This window comes from Accipiter gentilis, chromosome 4 (genome assembly GCF_929443795.1).
Source record: "Accipiter gentilis chromosome 4, bAccGen1.1, whole genome shotgun sequence".
Lineage (NCBI taxonomy): Eukaryota > Metazoa > Chordata > Aves > Accipitriformes > Accipitridae > Astur > Astur gentilis.
Genome location: NC_064883.1, coordinates 3,833,947 through 3,859,547, shown reverse-complemented (window position 1 = coordinate 3,859,547; position 25,601 = coordinate 3,833,947). Strand labels below are relative to the sequence as shown.

The 25,601-nt window shown below is 35.6% G+C and overlaps 1 protein-coding gene across 1 annotated transcript in view; it reads right to left on the bottom strand.

Moving 5' to 3' along the window:
• The window catches only part of NEK10 (NIMA related kinase 10), a 116,827-nt gene that overhangs the window by 81,718 nt on the left and 9,508 nt on the right, over positions 1-25,601 (bottom strand). The window contains exons 6-22 of the mRNA XM_049798682.1: positions 24,244-24,328; positions 23,426-23,467; positions 21,218-21,296; positions 20,801-20,868; positions 19,679-19,758; positions 18,416-18,502; positions 16,753-16,977; positions 16,124-16,263; positions 14,442-14,503; positions 12,134-12,211; positions 9,190-9,254; positions 7,705-7,807; positions 7,465-7,593; positions 6,781-6,918; positions 5,378-5,423; positions 4,637-4,758; positions 4,336-4,438 (exon numbers count right to left, since the gene is read on the bottom strand). Coding sequence (XP_049654639.1) covers positions 4,336-4,438; positions 4,637-4,758; positions 5,378-5,423; positions 6,781-6,918; positions 7,465-7,593; positions 7,705-7,807; positions 9,190-9,254; positions 12,134-12,211; positions 14,442-14,503; positions 16,124-16,263; positions 16,753-16,977; positions 18,416-18,502; positions 19,679-19,758; positions 20,801-20,868; positions 21,218-21,296; positions 23,426-23,467; positions 24,244-24,328 — 1,652 coding nt within the window. The remainder of the gene's footprint in view (positions 1-4,335; positions 4,439-4,636; positions 4,759-5,377; positions 5,424-6,780; positions 6,919-7,464; positions 7,594-7,704; positions 7,808-9,189; positions 9,255-12,133; positions 12,212-14,441; positions 14,504-16,123; positions 16,264-16,752; positions 16,978-18,415; positions 18,503-19,678; positions 19,759-20,800; positions 20,869-21,217; positions 21,297-23,425; positions 23,468-24,243; positions 24,329-25,601) is intronic.

The window sequence follows — 25,601 nt, the reverse complement described above, 5'->3', positions numbered from 1 at the left end:
TCATCATTCCCAAATACATGTTCTAGCTATTCTATCATTCTCCTTTCTGCGTCCTAATATAAATGCTTCATAAACTCACTATACTGTGTCAGTTTTGTGACGCTTGTAACTTCTGCACTAAGAACATTAGCATTGATCCACGTCTAAAACTGAGATTTGTAGAGATATGCGATTGTGCTATTAATCCACCAATAGTGTCTAGAATGTCTGATTTACAGTGTGTAAGCAAACAAGTGGGAAACTACACTCAGCCTATTATGGAAGCTTTGAAAATAAAGTAGTACAAGCATTTCCTTGAATCTTAGTATGAAGGGTTGCGAATCTGATAATGAAGACTGGGTAAATGAGCCATATAACCTGCAAAAAAACTAGCACTGATCCAAGTGACTCCAAAACGTAGTGACTAGCACACAACAGACGCTAGTTAAATCCACTTTACCTCAGGGCCACTGCTTCTCTGGGCATGGGACAGAATCAAGAGCCAATAGGTCTTACAAAAAGTGCACTCAAGCAAGTATTCTGAATTACAAAATTAACAGGTAGCTTTTCTCCAGCATCCAGCAACTACTTGAACTTTTCAAGTCTCATTCACTTAACCACTCTGACACTTCATGGCTGCCTGCTATGATTAGAAGTATATCAGAGGGGTGAGTTGTCTCAAAACTAGTATTCTGCTGCTATATAATCCTAGGTTTCAGTTCCATACAGAGCCTTTCTGCTGCTATTCCATAATGTGTACTAAACATTAAACAGAGCATGCCACTCAAAAGAGTATATGGAACCCTTCACAATTCTCCCTGATATCAGACCTGAATGGTGTCAAAGTGATTCCATATGGCCAGCCCTCTTTGACCACCAAAATCTAAACCTTGCTGCAACTAGATGACACTGAGGAAAACTGATGATCTACAGAGTCTTCTATTTTGTCCTGCAAACAGATGCAGCTATGGAGCTCTAGACAGAAATATGCTGTGCTAGAAACAAAATACAGCTGCAGTAAAATATAGCTGCAATAAAAGCAGCTACACATTCTCAATTCAGAAAACTGTAACTTCTCAATGACTTATGTAAAAAGGCTGGGTAGATTAACCTGAGAGCCACAGATAATATTGGTTCAATGAATCTCTAAAACCCTATACAAAACAACTTTGATTCAGGCTGTGCCTAAAATTCTACCTTTTTGAGTGTGTCAGAAATTATAAATCAGACATTTAACCTGACCAGAGATACACAGTTTCAGTAACACTATTCTATCAATTTAGAATGAGATGTTTTATGAAATTGCAGGTTAGCATGATTTAATATTTATATTTTTGTAGCATTTGTAGCTCAACCAATTACAATTAAATGCTATACCAACATAAGAGATGGTAGTTATGGCCCCCTTCCTATCAAATTTATGTCAGAGGTGAAACAGAGCAAATGAGTAGGGTGGGCAGTTCCAGAGACTATGTAACAACAGTATGCTTAAAGTTCTCTACAGTCAGAAACAGAGATCTTATATCAACACTAGCCTGGCTAGGATCAGATTGTAAATGTCTGTTTCCATATGCAACAACACACAACTTAAAAGAGCCTGAAAAACACTGGGATAATTCAGATTTAATTGACATGTAAAAGATGTCATGGGAAACACAAAGGGAGTTATATAATCTTCACATTAGAATGAAGCACCTCCTGGGCCTAGGACTTTCATTTGTATCTTGAATAAGTTTAAAAACTAAACAAAGACCTGGATAAGGATAGTGTCTAATCACACTCAGTATTTAAGAAAAAGAAAATACAGTATGACTATACAGATTCAGAAATTCTTCCTACTATTACCTTGGGTAATCTTTTTTCAGTAAAACCTAGAGATCATCTCTAGAAAAGATCCCTCATCACTTAATCTTACATTGTGCCAGGCTGGTCGCAGAGTTCTCTGCCTGTATGAATTCTAGCTTTCAGCCACCTTTCACTGTAGGTCCCTGCCTACCAAGTTCTGCTGGAATTGTTCTACAAGAGCCACCTGTAGAACATTTCTCCATGAATCCATGACAAGCAAGCATAATTCTTCAGCATGTTTATTTTTTTCTGTGCTGACAGTGCTCTCCCACACTATGCACTCCTTTCCTTTCCAACCAAAGTAAACTCAGAAACTGTATGAGAGGTGTTCATGGAATTTGGAATGTAAGTGGCTCAGTTCTCACATACATGGTGAGAAACACCTAACACCTACCTGTGGGTCCCAGAACTTACTTAAAGCAGTTCATTGTTGGGGCCGCTGCACAGCCATGCACAGTAAAGAATGAAAGTCTTAGCCTATAGAAGCACATTGCTCCAGTGTATTGCTCACTTTATTCCTTTTTTTTTTTTTTTTTAAATCAAAATCTACCATGAGAGTCTGAAACTAAGGCATCTCTTTAAAGGCAACATATTTGAAGAACACTAGTTACAGCGGAATAAGCTGCCTTTGCTATATTGTCATAGCAATAGATTAACAAGAGTTACTGTTTCCAGAGGACTGATGGAGGAAAAGAAAAAAGAGCAGTATTATAAGATATACAAACTTCTTTTATAAAGCAAAATAATTTGGGCCATTGGACGCCATATCTTTATTACATAGTCGCACAACACTGCTTCACAGGTAGTCCACAGGAATATTATTCTAGTTAGATCAAGACAAGTTTTGGACAGTTTTGGGATTTGAAAGACTCCAGAAAATTGAACTGTCTCTTTAGGATGGCTGTGCAGCTTGTAAACACAGAACTACAGTTCTGAGTAGATCTTAGAGCAGACCTTCTCCTTTTACAAAAGCTGACAGGTTAAATTCACTGCAGAGACAGATTTAAGATTTCTCAATATTTGAGCATATGCTTCCACCTTCATCTGACATTTTGCATTAACTTTCATCTAGAACCACTTGAAATTCTCAAATGGATAGTACACCTGTCCACAAATACTGTGAGATACAATTATGAAGATCGCAAATGCTCCAGTCTTTGGCATACATAGACTGTACGAGTTAGGCATAATACCACAGCATGCACCAGTACAGTACATATTTTGTATCATCAGACAAAAGTAAATTATTCTTAATTTCATTAAGGTTGTAACACAACAAGGCTTAGTGAAATTCAGAAGTAATAGGCAAAAGGTCTTCAGCTCCCTCTGAAAATTCAATGTACAGTGGTACTAATGAAAGTACTAAATGAAGTGTTTGTCTAAATACTGCAATAGTTTCAAACCAATCACCGTAGAAATGGTCAAAATAAGTTTCAGTTCTTCCAATTTTCCTCCACTCCTGTAAATCTTTGACAGAAATATAAATGCTTTTCAAGGGCAATTTTGAGCTTACATTTGAAAGTATATTTATACTTCTTTATATCTAGATTGGACCAGAGATAAGGCAAAGGTGTTAAATCAATACAAGAGTGCCCCTCAGTGGCAGTATGTCGATATAAAATACAACTATATGATACTTTACTTTACAATAATAGTCTGAATATTTTTCATCACTCAGGGACAAATGCTCCATTAAATCACCTTCTCTCAAAATTGTATCATTACTAAGAATCATAGTTTTTTAGCCCATACAACTTAATAATGAATGAATTTAAGTATGTACATCATCAGGTACAAACATTTACTATAAAACAACAGTTGCTAAATATATTTGCCTATTATACCTGAGTCTTTTGTCGTTGGGTGTGCGCATATGTCTACACTTCTCTGTCATTTTTAAAGAAGATATTGATTTTTGCATAAAGACTTCTCACAACATTTCTGCAGTATTCAAATTGTTTATTTAGTTCTGTGTCATGAGCAGTAAGAAAGCATGCAGTGGTTCTTTGAGAACTTTAAAAACTACAGTATCTGAACTGCCCGTAAGGCTTGCTGTGTGTATCTGGTTGTATTAATTCACTCAAAGAGTAAAACTTTGTCATACTTTGTACTGTTCACACATATACTGCTTTCAAAGCCTATTCTGAAACCTGCCTAGGCTCCTTCCTCCACACTGTGGAGATTATAGAAGTATACATCAAGAATATTCAGTACTACAGGTTCAGACAAACAGCACCTCACTGCAGCTGATCACTGGGAACAACTGATGGATACTATACAATTGCATGGTAGAATTGGAATAGAACAGATGACTGTTATAGTTTGTATGTTCATTAGCACTTGTTACCTAATCTGGTTATCTCAATATTCCTGCTGATTAAACAAAAACAAGCCCTGAAGTGTAACTATGGTTTAATTTTTTTAAGGGCACATCAGCTCCTCCAATTCAGTAAAGAAATTCTACTCACGTAATCATGGGAAATTCTCTTCAAGTAAAGTAGTTCAACTTACTAATTGTAACTTTGTCTTTATCCCCCAGCATGACGTTGTTTGGAGTGAGATCTCGATGAACAATCCTTTTCTCTTTATGCAAATAACGAAGAGCTAGACAAAGCTTAAAAACAAACAGAAAGAGCCTTACAAAGATTCTTAACTACAACCTAAATAAAGGCACATAAAATTAAATTCATATCTGATATTAGTGCCTGATATAATAAGCATTACTTTGTCATTTATTAGCCTAACAAACATAAATGGTGCTACTAATTACATGCAGGAAAGTCCTAGTAACAAAAAAAAGAGACACCCTTACTTGGATAAATATATGCCATATTCTTTCTTCTGTAAACTGTTGTTGCTTTTCTTTCAAAGAGTGAAAGTGTTCTTCCAATGGCACTCCCTCTATGAGTTCCATGACTATGTATAATCTGTCATCTACATGAAAGAAAATGAATTAATAGAACATTACATTTATACAGAAGGCATTTGAAAATAGAGTATTTGAGGTTAAAATACATTTTAAAAGCTGTTATTTGTTTACTTTTTAAAAATTTATTTGTACAGACAAATACATTTTAATCATAGTTCTATTCCTTGTTATTCCATTTTTTCCTCAATTTATATCACAGAAACTGTAAGGAATTCACTGCCTGATAATCACTCAGCAGACAGGTGTATGTAGCTAACTCTTTATAAAAAAGAAAATTAAGACGATACAGCTGAGCAATCTATATCATTCATTCTACTAGTCGCTATAGCTTTTCTCCCTACTTAGTATTCCAGTTGTAAATTTTGGATCTTTAACTCTGTAGGATGAGAATGATGCTTTCTACATGTTTACATTGCATCTAGTTTTACTGATAGATAAACAAATATAATTTCTCACCATTTTTTCAATTTTAAAGGAATATAAGCCTGTCTGAACTGTAGCAGTTCTTGAAGAAAATATTACCATTTATTGCTCAAATTTGACACACTCCTTCCAAGCAGTTTTAGTATATATTTCTTTTTCTTCATTATGTACAATGTGTTAATTCTCTGCATTTATACTTACTTTCCAAGAAGGTTCTATAATACCGTACAACATTTGGATGATAAAGCTACAATGAGGAAAGAAATGTAGATGTTTAGAATAGTTAACTGATAGCACAGGATTTAGGTTTAGTTACACATTGGAAGGAAGGATTCCACAAACCTACTTACAAACTGCAGTAGACATTCACTGCTACCCCAAACACAGAGAAGTGTTGCACACTACTAGAGCAACCAGGAGAAAAAAACAGCATGACTCCTATCCACTCTCCCCTTAATTGAAAGGGAGTAAATGAAGTTTGAAGACAGGCAATTACACCTGGCTCAAAGTATTGGCTTTCTTAGCCTAAGAACACTAATGATCAGTCTGGTTTTTTAATTTTCAATTACAAAAATTACTACCTTCTCACTCTACTTTAAACCCAAGAATTCATTAAATGGAACAAAGACTCATTAGTTTTCTCTCACAATCTTAATTTACAGAATCCCTGAAAAAAGTTCAAATACTGCCAACACAGAAAGTAAGAATCTTTAGTAACAAGCATTTGCACTGCTGCTAACACTTCAGTAAGAAGGTTTTCAATATTGGCAGCATTCAGATAAAAGGGGCCAATATTGTACTGATCGGACAAAAATAGTTAACAGCAGCTGGAAGCTCTCATATACAGAATCATAGAATCATTTATGTTGGAAAAGACCTTTAAGATCATCGAGTCCAACCATTAACCTAGCACTGCCAAGGCCATCACTAAACCATGTCCCTAAGTGCCACATCTACATGTATTTTAAATACCTCCAGGGATGATGACTCAACCACTTCCCTGGGCAGCCTGTTCCAATGCCTGACAACCCTCTCAGTAAAGAAATTTTTCCTAATATCCAATCTAAACCTCCCCTGCCGCAACTTGAGGCCATTTCCTCTTGTCCTATTGCTCGTTACTTGGGAGAAGAGACTGACACCCACCTCGCTACAACCTCCTTTCAGGTAGCTGTAGAGAGCGATAAGGTCTCCCCTGAGCCTCCTCTTCTCCAGGCTAAACAACCCCAGTTCCCTCAGCTGCTCTTCATAAGACCTGCACTCCAGGCTGCTCACCAGCTTCTTTGCCGTTCTTTGGACACACTCCAGCACCTCAACGTCTTTCTTGCAGCGAGGGGCCCAAAAGTGAACACAGTATTCGAGGTGCAACCTCACCAGTGCCAAGTACAGAGGGACAATTGCTTCCCTAGTCCTGCTGGCCACTGATACAAGCCAGGACGCCGTTGGCCTTCTTGGCCACCTGGGCACACTGCTGGGTCATATTCAGGCATGTGTCGACCAACACCCCCAGGTCCCTTTCTGCCAGGCAGCTTTCTATATGAGAATTCACAGTTAATAATGCTAGCAGCAGAATGCCCACACATGAAACTGGAGTCCATGAGACATACCTGCTCTTTGATGATCGTTAATTCTGAGACAATGCTCTTTACACTGCTGTCTCTGTCTTTTTTGTCCTTTCCAAATGCTGGATTGTGTAAATTGACTTCTTTCATTGCCAAGAGATGTTGTCCATTATGTTTTCTGACCTATGAAAAAGATAAAACCCTTGTAAAATTAATACAGGATGGGGATAGAATGGATATTATTATGGCTACCAAATTAGTTATCAGAGTCCAAACCTGTCTCACAACAGTTATAATCATAGCTTTTTCTGTGTATGTTGTGATTAGCCAAAAGAACTGGAGTCCCACAATACAGGTTAGCAGTACACTGCTGAACTTATCACAGTGTTTGAAGTAACATTATCTGCACCCAGTGTTGCTTTTCAAATAAAGCATGCTTGAATTTCTGTGGGTTTACACAGATACGTTAGCCTTTGCAACAGACAGAAATGCTCTTTGTGTTTAAAGTAAAAGTAGGAAACCTAAGAGATACACTGGTCAATCTTATAAATACAAGAGAGGACGAACAAAATCACAGTAAATACTAACAAGCTCAGATCCATAAAGGCCTTTTTGTACCTGCATTCCCCTACTGAAATTCAAAGGATGGTAGTGCCTAGAAGAGGTATTAGAGCCTCTTCATGAAGCCTCCCCTCAAACCTGTACATTAATACTAAAAGGGAAGTTTACCTTATATACGCTTCCAAAAGCTCCACTGCCAAGGTGCTCTAAAATTGCATAATTGCCTATAAGTTTTGTAGGTGCCTTATTCTGATTCATGCTCTCAATATTTTCAGCAATTTGCTTCAATTCATCCTCCTGGTTATACATTAAATGACAGATAAATAAACATAAAATATTTCATGCCTTTCTTTTGCTAAGAATGTGCAAAGAATACAGCTTCTTCAAGCTATAAAGGTTTTTACTTACCTTTAATAAATTTAGCTTTGATACCAACTGTTCATAAGCACTGATATCACGCACATAATGTCCAATATCAATGAAGATTTCAAACAAGTCAGTAGGGAAAAGTCTACAAAGGTTTAAATTTTGATATATTTTAGAAACAGTGTACAGTAGCTATTAATATACAGCAGAGACTTTTCACTGTTTCTTATTACAACTTACTTTAGAATCTTGTAAATTATACACTTACTTTTTACTAATCTATTCAGATATTAACCCTCTAACATTACATATATAGGAGTTAAAGGACCTTTCAAAAGTCAGACTTCAGCATGCATTGGTTGGGTATTAATGTAAATGCCAGTTCTCCAAACAAGTATAAGCCCCTTTAAAGTCAATGCACCTCCTGAGTTTCCAGTAATATCACTGGGGTTTTTTCTTATAGTACTTTATATTATGCTTGTTGTCACTCTATCTGAGTTCCTTCTTGTAACGCATTAAGTGATAGGATTAACATTTGTCTTCATGTAAAGAATCATTACACCCATCTTAGAATTTTTGTCCAAGAAGTCTAGTCTAAAAGATGAAAGGACTAAGAAAAGAAAAAGCTAACAGATAGTAGGCAATATTTGATTAATGACATGCTTAACTGAACGTTTGTTTCTTTTTAAAGTTCTGGCAGAATTAGAACTACAGAAAATTAAGGCATTTGGAAAAATACGAAAGACAGCAAATCAGTACAGATTTACCACTTTCAAAACTCGACACAAACCATGAACATTCATTACTAACTGGGGCCCTTTCAGTACAAAATCCACTTTTTAAAAGTAAAAATAAGGCAAAAGTTATATTTAGAATTCCAGTAATTTACGACAGAATAAAATCATACTGAAACACTATTGAGAGGCAGACCTTCTAGGCAGTACGATTACTATCCTAATCCCACCAATCAAACTGTTAGGTTTTACACAGCCTTTGTAGCCAATCTGGTGAAACTGTCATCTTGCTAGTGAAAATGGGTAATTGAGTAAAGACATTTTCTCCTTATTGATCCAAACATTTCAGCAACATTCCTAAGTAAACCAGGCTGATGCAAAGTCATTCCCATGTGAAAGACTGGAGGGCTCAGAGAAAAAATTTACTGCTCCCAAGGCTGTAACTTGCAACTGCTAATCTTCAGGATAAAAGTATAGTTTATCTCCAACAGTACTAAATCTGTCCTCAACATATTTAAAACGTTGATTCACGAGGGAGGAAGGAGCACCTACAGAGCTAGTTTCTCTGGCATACATACAATAGAAGTCCCCATACTGAACATCTAAATCTTGTAGGCTGGCACTGGTGCAATGCAGGAATGGCTATCTGTAGCTGTGCACAGGACCGAAGTTGCCCGTTACGATTTCTTATTGTTGAAAATAAATGACACTTAAAAAACATGCCTTTCCAACTGGAGTGATGAATTTTGAAAGCTATCCTAAAGGAGTTTCACAAAACATTTTGTTAACATACCTTTTAAAGATATGTCGATTTCTTTCCATACTGAAGAGAAATCTCAGGGCTCTGAAAGCATAGCACTACGGCAGGAAAAATACTTAAATTAATGACAAATTTATACACAAATGGAAAAATCACTGATAGACTTCAAGGATTCCCTTTGACTTTACATGTTGGTAAACTTCGTGCTTAAATGAGTAGAAGGATTATGTTATTAACCTGATAATGAAGAGAGTAAAAATAGATTAAGTTCCTCTTGTATTTTAAAAGTAGACAGGCCCATTTAGGGAGGAAAAAAAAAAAAAAAGAAAAAAAAAAAATGTGGGTGACTATAGCTATAGCACACCCTGAGGAACATCTAAGTCTTAATCATCTCTTATTATTTGCAGATAGCCCAAGGCTTGAGACCTGCTTTCTTCTCCAATGCTGAAAAAGGTAAATGTAATCAGTGGTTTTGTAATGATGCAGTAGAAACAGCATTATCCATTTTTTCTGAAAAATGCTGTGTGGAACACCATAAGTTCTAACAGGGGACAAGAAAGAAAAGTGAGAAAGAGAGAACAGTATTAAAAAAAATGTTGACCAAGTTCATCATATTTACAGAGACCTTTATGTACCTGAGTTTCTATCTTTATGTACCTTAGTTTCAATATGATCTCTACTGAAGAAAGTTTATTTTTAAAACAGCCACTGGCAGGTAGTTAATATGTATGTTTTTATGCAACTCATCTTTAATTCCATTTATCAAGAGTCAATAAAATGGCACATATAAGGTTGACCAAACAAAGATGACTGTATAAAGTAAGCCAAAGGGAAATAAGATATTGATATCTGAAACAATGCAAATAGTAAATGCTTTTAACATAATTTAGAATTACTTTATTGCATCAGTGACTAAAACACTACTACAGTCCAGTGTGATAATCCCTATTTAGACAATGGTAACTGTGTCTTAGTGATAACTGCAGAATTAATCTCCATGTTAAAACCAAATCTTTCAATATATAGAAAATGCATTAAATAAGAAAATAAAGGCCAAATGCTACTTTTGAAGGAAGGAGGATACTTGCAATTTTACAGAAAAGGAATGTATGTTAATGCTGCTAAAAAGCTGTCTCTTTTACAGATGTTTCTTTTTAGTCCAAAGTAAACTCCCCAGCCCAGGAGAAGGATGGTATATTATGATGTCTACCATTCCACTGAGAATCACAACTTAGCTGTACATAACCCAGAACGGCTGGGCCATAGTTGCTACCTTGAAAGTTTTTCATTTTAGAGACTTTATATAGATCTTACTGCAGAAAGCCCATCAGTGAAGGGATATGGTAACAGATTAATAGTATGATAAATATGTATTTTAAATGGCAATAATATTTGTCTCACAGCAGTATTGTAAGATTAATATTAAACATTTGTGATATGCTTCAATTAAGGCACGATTTTTATATATGGTGCATATGCAGAATAAATGGCTGATATCACTGCCACCCTTGAAGCAATGCAGTAAGATTACTAAGGTAGTATGGTAGAAAGAAGCTGAAAATTTAATTGTTGAAAACACAGACAATGGAGCAGTAAAGAAACCAGAATTGCATTGCAAGAATTCTAAGAAAAATGCCTATGAAATTCAAAAAGAGTATTCCAATAGCTGCAACTGTATTGCATAGCAGTAACAATGATAAAGTAAATACAGATAGCGATGTGAGAATCTGAACAAGGTTTCATAAAAAATACTTCTTGCTGTTTGCCTGAAACAGTTTTCATATGTGATCATTAAGTCCATTATTAATTCACATGGCTTCATGTTTAACCCAACTACAGTTGCTTAGTATCTCTTCTGAGTTATTTCCAACACATTTGGCTGGAATCTAAAAATCTCAGTGGGCATAAATTAAGGTCCTTACAGTTGTATGAAGCAACTGTACTGAGCATTAGACTCCATGTTAGTTCCATATACTCTCTAGGAAGATTTTTATCTCATTCGTAACCTGATATAACTGAAGTGCACTACAAAACCTCATTGCAGAAGAAAGGGACCTACTGCATTGAATCTGCACTCCAACCCTACTCTAGAACTGCGATGAGAAAGATGACACTACAATGAATTTTGTGTGTGTGTGTAAACGCCTTCCCTCGCTATTCAGGCATGTCTTACCTGATTAGATAGTTGAGTAGCTATGTAGCCACGTTAGTGGTGGGCTATGCCAGAACAGAGACCAGGTGAGAGGCAGGATCCTGACTGCATACAACTGTGCTAAGGATCACCTCAAACTTGCCCACAGAAGGGCAACTGGAGCAGCAGCAGTTCTGTTCGTCCCTGAACCCCAGGCTGCTACTTTCCTATTGCTTAGAGAGACATCGACACCATTTCATAGAGGCTGGAGAAGAGCTACCAGATAATTAATTACTACAGATAACTTTTAGCCTAAATTGACTCAAACCAGTCTATTTAGGGGGGTATTGACATGCAAAACCTAGAGCCATTCTACACATATTAGCTCTATATTTATCCTACATCTAGATTTGCTCTACCTGATGTGATGTGTTCCTGTATTTCATTTAATAGCCACAGTAAGATGCTCCAGAAAGAAACAGGTACTAGTACAGTGTCAAATCTACAGTGAGTGTCAATGAAGACCAAGACACTAAAAAGATGATCTGATGCTGGGCAGCCTGAAAAAGTGGAATAAAGATTATCACAAGAAAAATATTCACTTTCCTTTACACTATATGAGGTGCCAGAAACAAAGTAGATCAGAACAGAACACCAGAAATTGAGTCACTATTAAACTTTTAGTTCCTGGGCCATTTGTTATTCCTACTTTTGTTTTTGTGGGATTTTTTCTTCCCCTTTAAGTAAGATTTTTTTACTGCACATTTAAAATAAACTTTAAAATCATAAAAAATTCTCAGGGACTGTTTGGGGCTTTCAATGTGCAATAATAATAAAGGGAGTTACCTGTAATAAACTAGTTTTTTCAGCATTCCTTTCTTTGTTTGGTAAAATCAGCTTTGCTATTGTATATATTCCATTTGCCTGGAAACAGAGAAAGGTCAGTATTAATAGCACCTTTTTGCATAGAAACCACAAATTAAAAAAAAATGTTCCTTTAGATATATCAGAAGCTAATACCAACTGACAAGCTCTCAACATCCTACTGCATACATAAATTATAAGCTCAAATGACTTAAATGTATATAAGAATTAAATCATCATTACATTTAAACTGATACCACAAAGAGAGCTTGTGAACAGATAATGAAGCAATGCTTCTATCTCTAGAGGTGAAGGAAATTGCAGCAACAGATATCCTGTCACCATGTGCATATTTTGAATTGTCAGGAACCAAAAATCCAGTCACAATAAATACAAACTGGAGAAACACCAGAAGTGATAGCCTGAGGAGTACGACTGTGCCTTCAGTAGAATTTTGTGAAAAACCACACTGTATTTCAGCTTCCATTTTTATATAACCATGTGTCCTCCATTAATATATCCATCATGTTGGTTTGATAGATGGGCACTGGTAGATTTAGTTACAGTCCTGCTCCCAGTTACTTGACAAGCTCCCTGTTGGAGACTACTCTCCTCTCTCGCAGAGCTGAAGGCAATATGTGTCAGCTCTGCAGAGGCTCTGCTGCAGTTCCTAACATGTTTTCTTAAACCGTTCATGAAGGTAGAGTTGAGCTAATGCTTTAGGCTGTGCAGTAGAACCATTGAGTCAGAAACACATTCTGGCCTGCTACCACAATTGTTGCAGACCGCTACCGAGGCTGTAAATTGAGATAAGGACACAGGATGGACAGAGCTAGAGGGCAGCTACAGCAGAAGCAAATGGTTCTCAACTGCCTGAAACAAGAGTCCTTTGCCACTGAATTAGATAAACCTTTAGAGGTCACTTAGATTGACTTTTTCAGCACATAACTGAAAGAGCTGCAAATTTTCTTCCTCTATCTGTTTTTAACCTAAGTGAGTTCCTTCATCTTGTTCACTATGCAACTCTCAACGTTATATTAGTAGAGAGAAAGAAGTAGGATTTAAAATGAAAGAGGCTGTTGTAGGGTGGAACTTCAGTTGAACTGAACTTGCTTGAAGCTATGTCCTGATCTGAAAGGGGGACACTGGCTGGTATTTTGACAAAGGGAGAGGTCATTGTCTTTTAACAGGATGAGTGGGGGAGGAAGTTAAGCCTGAAACACCTTTTCCCAGCCTACATATCATCCCATCAATTTTTAAGCACTTTACTGACAGCATGGTTACCGTGCACTGCTAGAGCAATGTAGAAAAACTCTGTTAAAATCAGCCTTTTATTTCCCAAGTTCTCCAGGAGTTACAGTTTTCAAAATACATACAATTTCAATAAGCAATGTTTTGTTTTGATGAAACCAGATTCAGCCTAAAATGTATGCAGTTACATTGTTCAGATAAAAAGTTGTCTAAATCAGTATGGTTTATTGATGATTTTAATGCTTAGGATACATAGAAAATATTTTTTCTAGACCTAGTTCCATTCCTTTCCTCATAACCAATAGTTTTGAAATACACACAAACTTCTTTCCTGGTTCTATTTAAAGCTCTTTGTTCTCTCATTTCCTCTAGGAATACCTCAGTTGGGTTTTAAGCTAACTTGAAGGCTTTGATCACTGACATAACATTTAGAGCATAAAAGCTGATACACCTTTTAGCTGGTATTAATGTCCTAAATAATTGTGTCTTTGACTATGTACCAGGGATTTTAAGAATGGTTTTCAGAACCATAGATTCTAGCTGATTTAAATATTACATATTAAAACGCAGTTTAGAAACACTACCCTGAAGATGGAGTGCCAGGGAGTTACCTCAGAAATACCAAACGCTGAGCAAAAGAGAAAATGTTTGTGAAACAACAACATGCCAATATTAAGCTGCACAGAGTTTGTTTTAATAAAATTCATGAAATTCAGAGTTTGTATTTCTCAGTCATTTCCGTGATTACTCTTATTTACTATCCTATTTTGAATATGGCAAAAGCATGGCAAGAGAAGCCAACCAAAATGAACCTTGCCTGAATAAAGCTGTTTATTCTCCCAGACAACTAGATACATACATTGATATCTTTGCATCTATGTCTCTGTGTGTAAATGTATAAAGAAACAGAGATACTAAAGTTATAGAAAGGCACAGTTTCCAATCCCTTTCAAATGCATTTCATGATGGTAACAAATAAGAACAATTAAATCAAATTATAAACTATAATTCCTTACTTTACTGAATAAAGTCTTCCTACCTGTACAACCTGGTAAGCGTTAGTCTCATTGAGCACCAGTTCAGTAACTGCAGCACAACAAGCTAGAATAAAAATTCAGATGTGCTATTTAGGGCCAGATTCATAAAGTCAGTCAGATAGCGTGGTGGGTTAACCTTAGCTAAGGGTCAAATGCCCATCCAGCTGCTCATTCACTCCCCCTCCTTAACAGGACAGAGGGAGAAAATAGTATGGAAAAGCTCATATGTCAAGATAAAGACAGGGAAATTGCTAAGCAATTTCCATGGTAGGCAAAACAGACTTGACTTGGGGAAAATTAATTGAATTGATTGTCAGTTAAAACAGATTTTGATAGCAAAATACCAAAGACAAAAAACTAAAACAACACCTTCTCCCCACCCCGTCTATTTTTCCCTGGATCTGGTCGATGAGGATTACAGTCAGTGTATAACAGTTCCACTCTGCTGCTCCTTTCTCCTCACTCTTTTCCCCTGCTCCAGCATGGCTCCTCTCCACATGCTGCAGCGTGAATACCTACTCCACCAAGGTCTCGCCCATGGGCTGCAGGGGAATCTCTGCTCTGGTGCCTAAAGCACCTCCTTGCCCTCCTTCTTCTCTGACTTTGGTGTTTGCACTGCTGTTTGTCACCACTTTTTTTTTTTTTTTTTCCTCTCCTCTTCTGCTCACCCAGCGTTTTTGTCCTTTCTTAACTGTTTTCACAGATGCACCACCGGCTCCGCTGATGGATTTAGCTTTGGCCAGCAGTGGGTCTGCTGTGGAGCCAGCTGGAACCAGCTGTGTCCAGCACTGGGCAATCCCTTACCTCTTTCCACAGAGGCCACGCCTGCAGGCCCACTGCTAACAAAACCTTGCCACCTACACCCAATACACAGGGCTAAAAATATAAACAAGTACTCAGAACTAAAAAAGACCTCTGTAAGTTCAGTGCTTACTTTCTTAAAAGTCCTTAAGGAAGGCAGAAGTAACACAGAAGTATGCTCCACGCTGGCAATACTTTTGGTACTGCAACTTATTTCACATTACCAGCTCTTCAGAGGTAACATTCATGATAAAGCATTCAAAAACACTTAGGTATTATGTTACAGGAAGATACTGCAAAGGCTCATGTAATCCTAGTAAGGATATTTTGCATTGTCCTTCTATAGTCACTGGAAAAATACAGGATCCTCCAGAAGGCATTTCAGGATGGATAGTTGATGTGTTATTGAGAAATCTCCTCTAAAAGGGATTCTCTCCATAACTACTAAGGAAGTCTCCCCTGACTGGTAGTCTTTAAAATATCACTTTGAAAGAGTTCCATCATAATCAATTCATGATTGATCTACCATAGTAAATTTGAATAAAGAGAAAAATATCATCAAATAAAAATAATCTTAGGCTAAAACCAAAATTTTAAAAATACATATAAATATATGAGATGTTTTTACAGGTGGATGAAATATATATGATTCCCATGTACTTAACACTTTACCCTTTGCTTCTTCAAAAAAAAAAAAAAAAAAAGTGTGCTTTTTGAAAATATGTGCTGGTATTGCATATTTAGAAATAAACACAGCTGACTTGGTACTCCTAACTTCCTAAAGCAGGTATAGAAGTTTACAATTTCAATTTTGAAATCTTTTGAACCTCTTGGTGCAAGTGTAAGTAAACACATAACAGAGGATTAGGCCTTACAAACCTACCCGCTTGAAGTGAGAAAGTATTTTCTTGTATCTCAACAGGACTCAAATCATCTGACAAATGAAGATGTTGGATTCTCCCTGCTGCGTTCGCACTAGATAAACTTCCAACTGAAGAGCGATCACAAACAAGATTTCTTTCCCTGAAAAAAAAAAAAAAAATATCACAGTGTAAAAAAAATGGCTTAACATATCTTTGTTAACTATTTCTGAAGTTCTGAAAATTTTTATGTTTTTCAATAAATAAGCCAATATACTTTGAAAAAGTAAAAAAGCCTTTAAACAGAAAATTCCTTTACCACGTTCATCAATTATATTCACAATTCTAGCTGACTAAATAGATGTCTGATTAATAGGCAATCTAAGTAGACAGCAATGACATATTTATAATCTATTCATTATTTAGTTTATACATTGAAAATATGAAAAACACTTTAAGATAACAATGAAATATTCATAGCTGAAAAAAAATATTGCTTATTCACTATGTTCTAAATAGCCTTTTAATTTCTGCAGACATCACATACAGCTGAACAAAACAAAGATGCTATTTGATAAGAGAGGACTTGGTCAAATATATCTTATGAAACAGTCTCATGTAATTGCCACAATGTTGAGGACTGAAAACCTACCCCTGCAGTATATGAAGGAGCTGTTTGATTCCACCCCAAATCCGTATTTCCACACTAGTCTCAGGATCTTCACAAACCTGTACCAGAATCCAAACTATACTCCATAGAAGTTTGATATGATCACAATGGAGTAAACTGAGCAAGACTGGAACTCCTTCATACATTTTTACTTGCTCTTTGACTTGTGACTCTGCACAGAGGAGACGTAGCAACTCTGCTGTGAGCCTAAAAAAAATTAGCAAGAAATTTTAACAATAACTCCATCATTACTTTGTATTGTCAGTTAGCAAAGGGAAAAAAAAACCCACTGCAAATGTTTAAGAACAAACCACTGCAAATGTTTAAGAACAGAGACCTCCTATAAAAAAAAGAAGTTAAAGAAAACTGCTTAAAGTCACTGTAAACTGGTTAAAGTCACCGTTTAAAAAAAAAGAAGGTGGTCCAAATTTTCACAAGGGATGAAACTATATTTACAATGAGTTTGACTGTCAGCATAGGCAGCCAAGCATACACAGCCAGAGCAGAGGTGGCCAGGTGGTCTTCAGTCATCCGTGGTACCACCCTCTTGTTAGTGGCATTAGTACTACAAGTGGCACTGACTCATGAACTTGTAAAGTCCATCTGTGGAATTAGAATAACTCTACAAATAATCATGATTCTTCTCCAGTATGGTTTGAATATTATGTTTAGAAAAGGGATTGGATATATCATTTAAAAGTTTTATACAAAATTTTCCATTAACTTCACTCCAATTAAGGTGGACTTTCCATAGAAAATATGGTTAGGGATTTCCATTTCCACTTGAAGCAAAAAAGCTGCATGTGTGTTTGATGAAAGAGATAAATTCAGATTCATATCCGAATTTAAAATTATTCTTAACTAACACTGAACTTCATCAGCACCCTGTCTACATTCTAATTCCAGTTTTTATAATGAACTTTTGGTTTACATATAATCTAAATAATTTAAAACCCAGAAATTAAATAAAATCTTTTGGTATATTCAATTTCTTTAACTTTAGTCGTATGTAAAATAATTAACATGTGTGAAATAATTAAGCATGAAATTTTAAAAATCTCTTCAGAATTTAAATGTGATAGGGTAAGTGACATATCACATTTGAGTGTCTTTTGGTTTCTTACTGAAATGCAGATATACTATGTTCAGCTAGCTGTCTTAGCTGAGATTAAAGGACATTTAAAGAACTGAAAGAACCTTTATGATTTTCTGACTGAAGGGATGTGGGGTCTGACCCAGCCTCTGACATAAACTAGAACAGCTATATGTCTTGCAATTTTTACTAGTTTATACTGGGCATCCCAGGAACTGTCAGAGTTCAGCGTGCTTTCTGGCTAACCACTCAGGTCTGCCAGGAGCAAAGAGAAGATGCACCAAGAAAAGTGATTGCTATCACTTTATGGTAACATTGCAATTTATCTGCACTGCACCATAGGCCATCAGTGGAGAGAGAGGAGACAGCTTATAACAAAACTACTAGAAAAGATTTTGCTATTTCAATATCTGACTGAAAACACATAGGTGTCAGAACTTCACCTTGAGTATATTAAAGTGGCACATTATCTAATTCCTCTAAATAAACATGTCTCTAAGTGAAAAAGTCAAAATACATTTTAACACGATTAATCTACAAGCAAAGTCTCACCTTTTAGAAAGCAAATCGTATTCATGTAATATCACCAGCAAGGTCTCAACAATGGTGAGTTCACTTATCTTCTCCCTACATTCTGGACTACAAAGTGATTATTCCTGGCATTTATATCAAATTAAATTATATGAAAAAAACATATTGCTCTTTAGCCTCACTCCTTATACATTTGACCAATTATTTTCTTCTCAAGTCTTAAGTAATAATATCGTATTGTGTACACAAATATTTAAAGCCACAAAAATATGCTGGGTCAAGAGTGACAGGGCAATAATTTCCAATTTTCCCAGTACAAAAAACCTAAATGTGAATGCACAAAAGCAATAACACAAATGTATTTAATCTGGTTCGTACTAGAAATTAAGCAAATTAGTTACATTTTTAGAATCAACTACAATTTCCATGAACATCTGTGATATACTCCAACCACTTTCTTGCCCAGTCCAAACGTACACAAAATTAAATGTGTAAGAATGTTAAATGGAAGTTGAAAATGTATGTATAACATCATTTAAATTAATATTGATATTTAAAAAAAACAACAACAAACCTGAAATAGAATGAAAGAAGTTTGGGAAAAGAGAAAATCCAGATAAATCTTCCTAGATAAATTTCTACTGATCTCAAGGAATTTTATCTATTGTCTTCAGTTTTGTAATTTTCCTTATAATTTTTCATTTGAAATATAAAATTGTTATACAAGTCTGGAAGTCAGCAGAACAATACTGTAGAAGCAGCAGCTTTTCTTCTATAAAACTACTAAGGATGAAAGATTATGTATCTTCCTTTTCTTTTTTTCCCTCCACACCAGGAAAGAAAGTCTTATCTTTATTTAAAACAGTCATTAGTGAAGAGAGGATACATATACATGGATTTGAGCATATGCATGCATTATTTACTACACTGAACAATATTCTGCTGGTTATTGTGAGGCACTGTTATATTAAGCTCAGCATGAAAGCTTTTTATATGCAGGAAGTCAGTAAGCATTCCAGAATCCTGCATAGGGATTGCAAAGAGAAACCTCTGACTCCAGTCTTGCAAAGTTCTCCACATGAGCAACATCTGTTGCAAGGACTAAAGTTTCTACTTAGTTTCTACTGCTTCAATATAACATTAAGCACACGTCACTGACCTCCACAGAAAAAGGCCTCATTTTTGAAAAAAAAGAAGTCTTCCTCATAAACAGCAGTTTTAATATTGTCTTGAGATAACATTAAAATGTTTATTGTGAACTACAGCACATTAAGCTGAACCTACCTTTCTGCTAGGCTAGTCAGAGCAAGGAGGGCACCCAAAAGCACGTTGCTGTCTCTGGCAGATAACAAATTCACTAGGGTCTGGAAAATGAAACATGAAACAAGATAAAAAAATATAAATTATATTATTTTCTTTTGTGACTCAAACACATACAGAGTTATTTATTGAGAAGTCAAAATTAAGATACCAAATCCTTAAACAATACACTAAAAGTCTTAACTACATTTAAAGTACACTTAAATATACACTTAAAGTCTTAGAATACACCCAGTCTTAGGACAAGCAAGGATGTTTCTTCTCAAACTGCAATTAGCATCTCTCTTAACTGCTAAAGCATCTGTCCAACTTAATATACCAGTGTAAAAAATCTGTTCCTGTATAAAACACTTCAGAACTCTAAATCAAAGCCTCCTGAAGCAGCAAGTTAACTTTAAGTTTCTATTTAAACAATGCAGTATGTAATTTCAGGCCCTGCATATATTCTGTTAAAGATTTATACCAAAGTAAACTTCATATTGGTCGAGATTCTCTAAAAATATGTTGTCTGATACTTTCTGCCAATGTTTTACTGCAGCATAATAGAATCACAAAGCACTAGTTATACTGATCTTGATTTCTACTGTTTCTCAGTTTGGCCACAAATCAGAAGTGGTTAAGTATAGATCCTTGGACTGATGCTAGAGCATTAGCAAGCAATGCCTAGGTTGTCACTGTTCCATTTAGACACAGAATACGTTATAAGTGAAAAATCATAGTAGAAATTTATATAAAAAATACATTTATATTAAAAAATTATATAAAAAAATTTATATCATAGTAACATATATCTCAGGACAGTGTAAACATGACCACTAATTTTTATATGAATGAGTATAGTCCAAACATTTAAGACCTATTTATCTCAAACAACTACTAACTATGCATCAGGCCAATTAACTTACATAGAAGAAATAATTTTTATAATACTACTAATACATCTGCAAAACACAGAAATGAGATTATCTTACTTTACAAGCTTGACAAGGTAAGGAATTTACTCCCACCTAGATCAAATCTGAAAAGCATAAGTCATTCAGTTAAGTAGCTAATTGGTTATAATTAGCAATTTTATAAAGTACTTACTTTATGTGCTCCACTTGCTATAACCCATTCTCTTTGATCCTTAACAGCAGCAAGCTTCTGGAAAATATCTATGGAACAAAAAGTCACATCAATTGAAGCTTTATCGCTTAGTATTTTTCATTTTACTAATCAGATAATAATGTAAAACACTGGATAAGTTCTTTGAACCATGACTAGCTCATTTTACTCTGTTATTTCAGTGCATAGAGGTACTGATTTGTTAAGGAAATATTACTGCTGTACAAAAACAAGATGTGCTTTTCCACAGCAATTTCAGTTTTTACTTGTGTGATGATGCCTACAATGAATCTAGTAATATCTTACTTAATGACCATCTCAAGTATTTTAAACATTTTAAGCTTCACACAAAAAGTTGTAAGTGCTCTTATAATTTATGTTACCAGCTATAATACTTACATGTCATGTTGACCAACTTGTCTACGTTATGCTGCCTTTCTCCATAATCAAGATAGCCATTTGCTACTGTTTCCATATACTACAATTAGGGGGGAAAAAATAAAGGATACCATTAAAAATAAAGTTTTAAGAATTCATAAACCTAGAATGTTATGCGCAGAAATAGCCTGTAGGTGGTGCATCCATTTCACGAAAAAGGCAAGCCTGCAACATCCCGCAGTTTTGCTGTAAAACCTGCCAGGGAACAGAAGAGATCTTTGAAGTGGAAGAATTCAAAAAGCAAGTGTAAAACTCAGCAAGAGGAAAACCTACTGAAGACTATCAAATACAACGACCCGACTTCTTGGGCCAAAATTCCCTTCTTTGCAAGTTGCTAGAGGTTGATAAGAGTTTTGGGGGGAATTATCGTTTCATGTTTCTGCTCTCAAACTTTTACCTCAGCATCTACTATTGGCCACTGTTTGGAACAGCCAGGTGGATCTTCAGTCCATACAGATGATGGGCTCAGACTCTACAAAACCTACACAACTGCAGGGGGGAGGGGGATGTTTCTTTTTTTTTTTTTGGACATAGCCAACTGGTGGGAAATGGTGGTCAATCTTTTTTAATAAACCTAATAACTTCCTGGCCAAACATAATTTTCCAGAAAATTAGAATTATCACAAGGATGTAATGTTTGTTAGTACACAAAATCAAGATATGATTCTCGGCATCACTTATATATTGGTCTTACAGATGGCTGCACTTTGATATTTCCAGAATACTGTATACAGAAACTACAGCAGGTTCAAGCAGATGGTACAAGAGAGGCTAGAACTACAGTAGCAGCACATAATTTAGAAAGAAAACTCACACGAGGAGGACACTACTGTGCAAACTAATATTGGTAATAATAATTTTATTAGTTTTTTTCTACTATAACAGCCCAAAACACTTTAAAATGAGAACAGTTTTTTATCTGAAACTGCCCCCCAAAATAAAAAAATGTTTTTAATGCTGTATAAAACAGTCTCATGGAGGATTTCAGACTTGTGATTTGGCAAGAAGATATGGATGCACAATTTTCACCTTGAAATTACTGCCACCCTCCAAATTTCTGAGGGATTTTTTATAGTCTCAGCTATAACTTTTTTCAAACTGCATTTCAGAGTGCTGGAAACCCATTTAACACTTGATTTTATCTCACTGCAAAGGACACAAAAGATTAAGTTCCCAGAAATCATAAAAATTGCATCTCATGACTTTTAAAATTCTCTGTGCCGGCAACACATGCATAGTAAAAATGATTATCAATTATACAATTTGGATTCCTGCCACTGAGGACTCCACTTGGCAGACGTTGCCAACGTCTCAGTAAGCCATTGCACTTTGTGCTGTGCAAGCTCCTCAAAAAGTATGGCTAAGCATTAGTGACATGCGACATTGGAAAACAGCAAGCAGTTCCTGTGGGAACCATTTCCATTAGAAACTAATAATCTTGAACTCCTGCAACTTTAAGGACGTTTCAAGCAGGTGATTGTCCTACCAAAGAGCTCAGAGCATGCTATTGGCTCTTTGAAATACAGGTAGCTCCATAAATATTAATGATGACTGCATTCTAGAAAGATACATTTGTTACAAAATTTTCTTTTTCTAGAAATAAAACTCTCAACAATTTCACGGATATTCAGGATATGTCATATCTCACTGCTAAATTGGCACTGATGAACAAGTATTAAAACCACAGGAGTAAAGCAGTATTAACACAGGAATAACAATACAGCAGCGACTTCTCAATAATGTTTTGTAATGCAAAAGTACTGTAGTCCCCAAATCTAAACCTTTTCAACATTCTATTGCTATGCTTTTACCTTTGAAAAGTCGTTTGCTACTGTTCGAGGTGGCTTTACTCATCTTCTTTCAAAGGTCTACATTTTCTTCTGACTGAACCAATTGTGCTGACTTTTCCACTCCTCCTCCCATTTCAGGAGGCATTTGTGAAGCCTCCTAACTAAAAGTCCTGGGTTAATGCTGCTAGATTATAAGGACAGTTGCCTTGTATACTAGTGAAAAAAACCACACCAACTGCTTATGTGCAAACAGAGGAATAGACTTGCTTCTTTCCATAAACCAAGAATATGCGCACACTGCTTTTTATAGTGTATTTCATTCTAATCATAATAAACTGACATGCAACATAATGGATAAAGGTACCATGAGGAATTCTACCTGAGCTAGATTTTCAATCCCACCCAAGCTGTGGAGCATTTCCTAAAAGAAAATAAAAAATTTAAAAAAATTTGAGTCAAAATACAGAAAACACAAGAATGAGAGAACACTAGAATACAAATGCTCTGTTTGTTATGAATATTGAGAAACCTTAACTCCAGTGGTCGAAGTCAATGGATTCTGGAGATGCTTAGCACCTTCAGAGTTCAGAATTACTTATAACAAGTAGATAAACAAAAACACAGAAGTGAAATTTTAAAAGTTCTAAAACTGGAAAAACAGTATAAGCTTTGGAACACATAGAAAAGAAATACACGAAAATGAATATCTTAACAAATGTCTGAGGCTTAGTCCTATGAATACAACTATAATAGCCAGAATAAAATTAAAAGCTAGTTGTTTGTAGTTCAGAGCATTAGGCTACTAGGAGGAATAGGCAGCTTTCAGTTTTCTTCACTTATTACATTATGGGAATTTTACATATCTATATGGTAAAGTCAAGTATGGAGTCTAGGGCTCAGAGCAATGACCAAGCCATCTGTTACGAGATTTACAGGTTCTTTGTTAGGGTTAGCAACAACAGATGCTACATAAAGAATATCAGAAATTGAGCAAGTTGTGCAGTAACAGTGCAAATTCACTCCTGGAATCTGTTTGCATGTCACATCTTCATATATAGAAATTTAGGTACATACATATAATAAGTATGCATCCATAAGAATGCATGTCTTTATACACATGCACCAACACAACTCATATTCATGATGCTTATATGCATCCTCCTACCTAAGCAAGAAACAGTATTTTGACATACTGACCTGATAGCATGGATCCCTTATTAATAATCTCAGGCAGATTAATACTCTAAGAAAATGGATGGAAGGAGCTTGATTAGCCCACTCTCTGTAAAAGAAATACACGTAAAAACATAAACCTAGTACAATTTTAAAAGTGTTAAAACACTTAAATAAAACACTTTGATTCGGGAATCAATCAACTAGAAGATTAGTGACCTACAACAGCTGTACTGTACAACATACTAAACTACAGAACTTTTAATACCATTTATATTCAAGCATAGTAACAGCATTAAATAAATTTATTTCATTATATGAACATTGCCAGCCATCACTCATTACCATTGAACTGATGCAGGAAAGTGCATGCTTATCTCTAATGACAAACTGATCATGCTTTGATATAAACTTACTTTAAGTGTTTGGATTAAGGTCCAAAAGGGGCAAATCACTGAGAAACCACTTACCAAATTTTGGTGAACCAAATACACTTGTGTAAAAATATGGGTGTTACAGAAGTAAAAATAGCTAGATTCGAAATAATTTTTTGAATTATCATAATCTATCCTGGGTTTTAAAAACGCTAATACTATTAGTCCTTGGAATAATGTGTTATTTAGTGTAAAAGTTCTTGATATAGGATTATACTTCCAAATAGAACTTCCTCTTTTATATTTCTCCATACAATTTCCCAGCACAAGACTTGGCAGAAACACAACTCAGATTTGCACAAAGCATCCAGCGGCAGTAATCCTGCATAAAATACCAGTAACAGAATGGCTATTTCCATTATCTGTTGAAGGTATATATACACATTTCCCTATTTAAAATAAATGTAAAATTTTACATCATTGCAGTGGGTTTTTTTGGTTTTGTTTTAACTGAGAGGACAGAATCTGTAGTATCTGGGCAAATTTCTGAGGAATGGAAGAAGTCTACAGGACTTGGCAGTTGTCTTCCCTTTTTATCATTTGCAGCTGGGAATGATGCCCATAGCTAAAAATATTTTTATAAAAATAAATATTTTACAAATAGATGCTAACAAAATCTCAGCCCTTCTATGTCAATATTCTGCCCAAAGTAATACTATTTTTCATTATGATTCCATAACTGGCCACTTCAGAACAGCACAAAACTTTCATGGAAAGAAAACAGCAACCATCTACCTGTAGGCAACATTTATAGGTCAGATTTTTCTGTGGCCTGAAGACCATTACCATGGTGGTTCTACAAAGTTCTTCTTTCAGCAAGCTTTGACTCTTGACAGAAGTCAGTTGCTTAACGGAGCAATGCATCTGTCGCATTTCCAAGCACGGACAGTAATTCTCTGAGGCTGGTTAAGAGCCTCTTCTACTACAGTTACATTTAAAATACACATT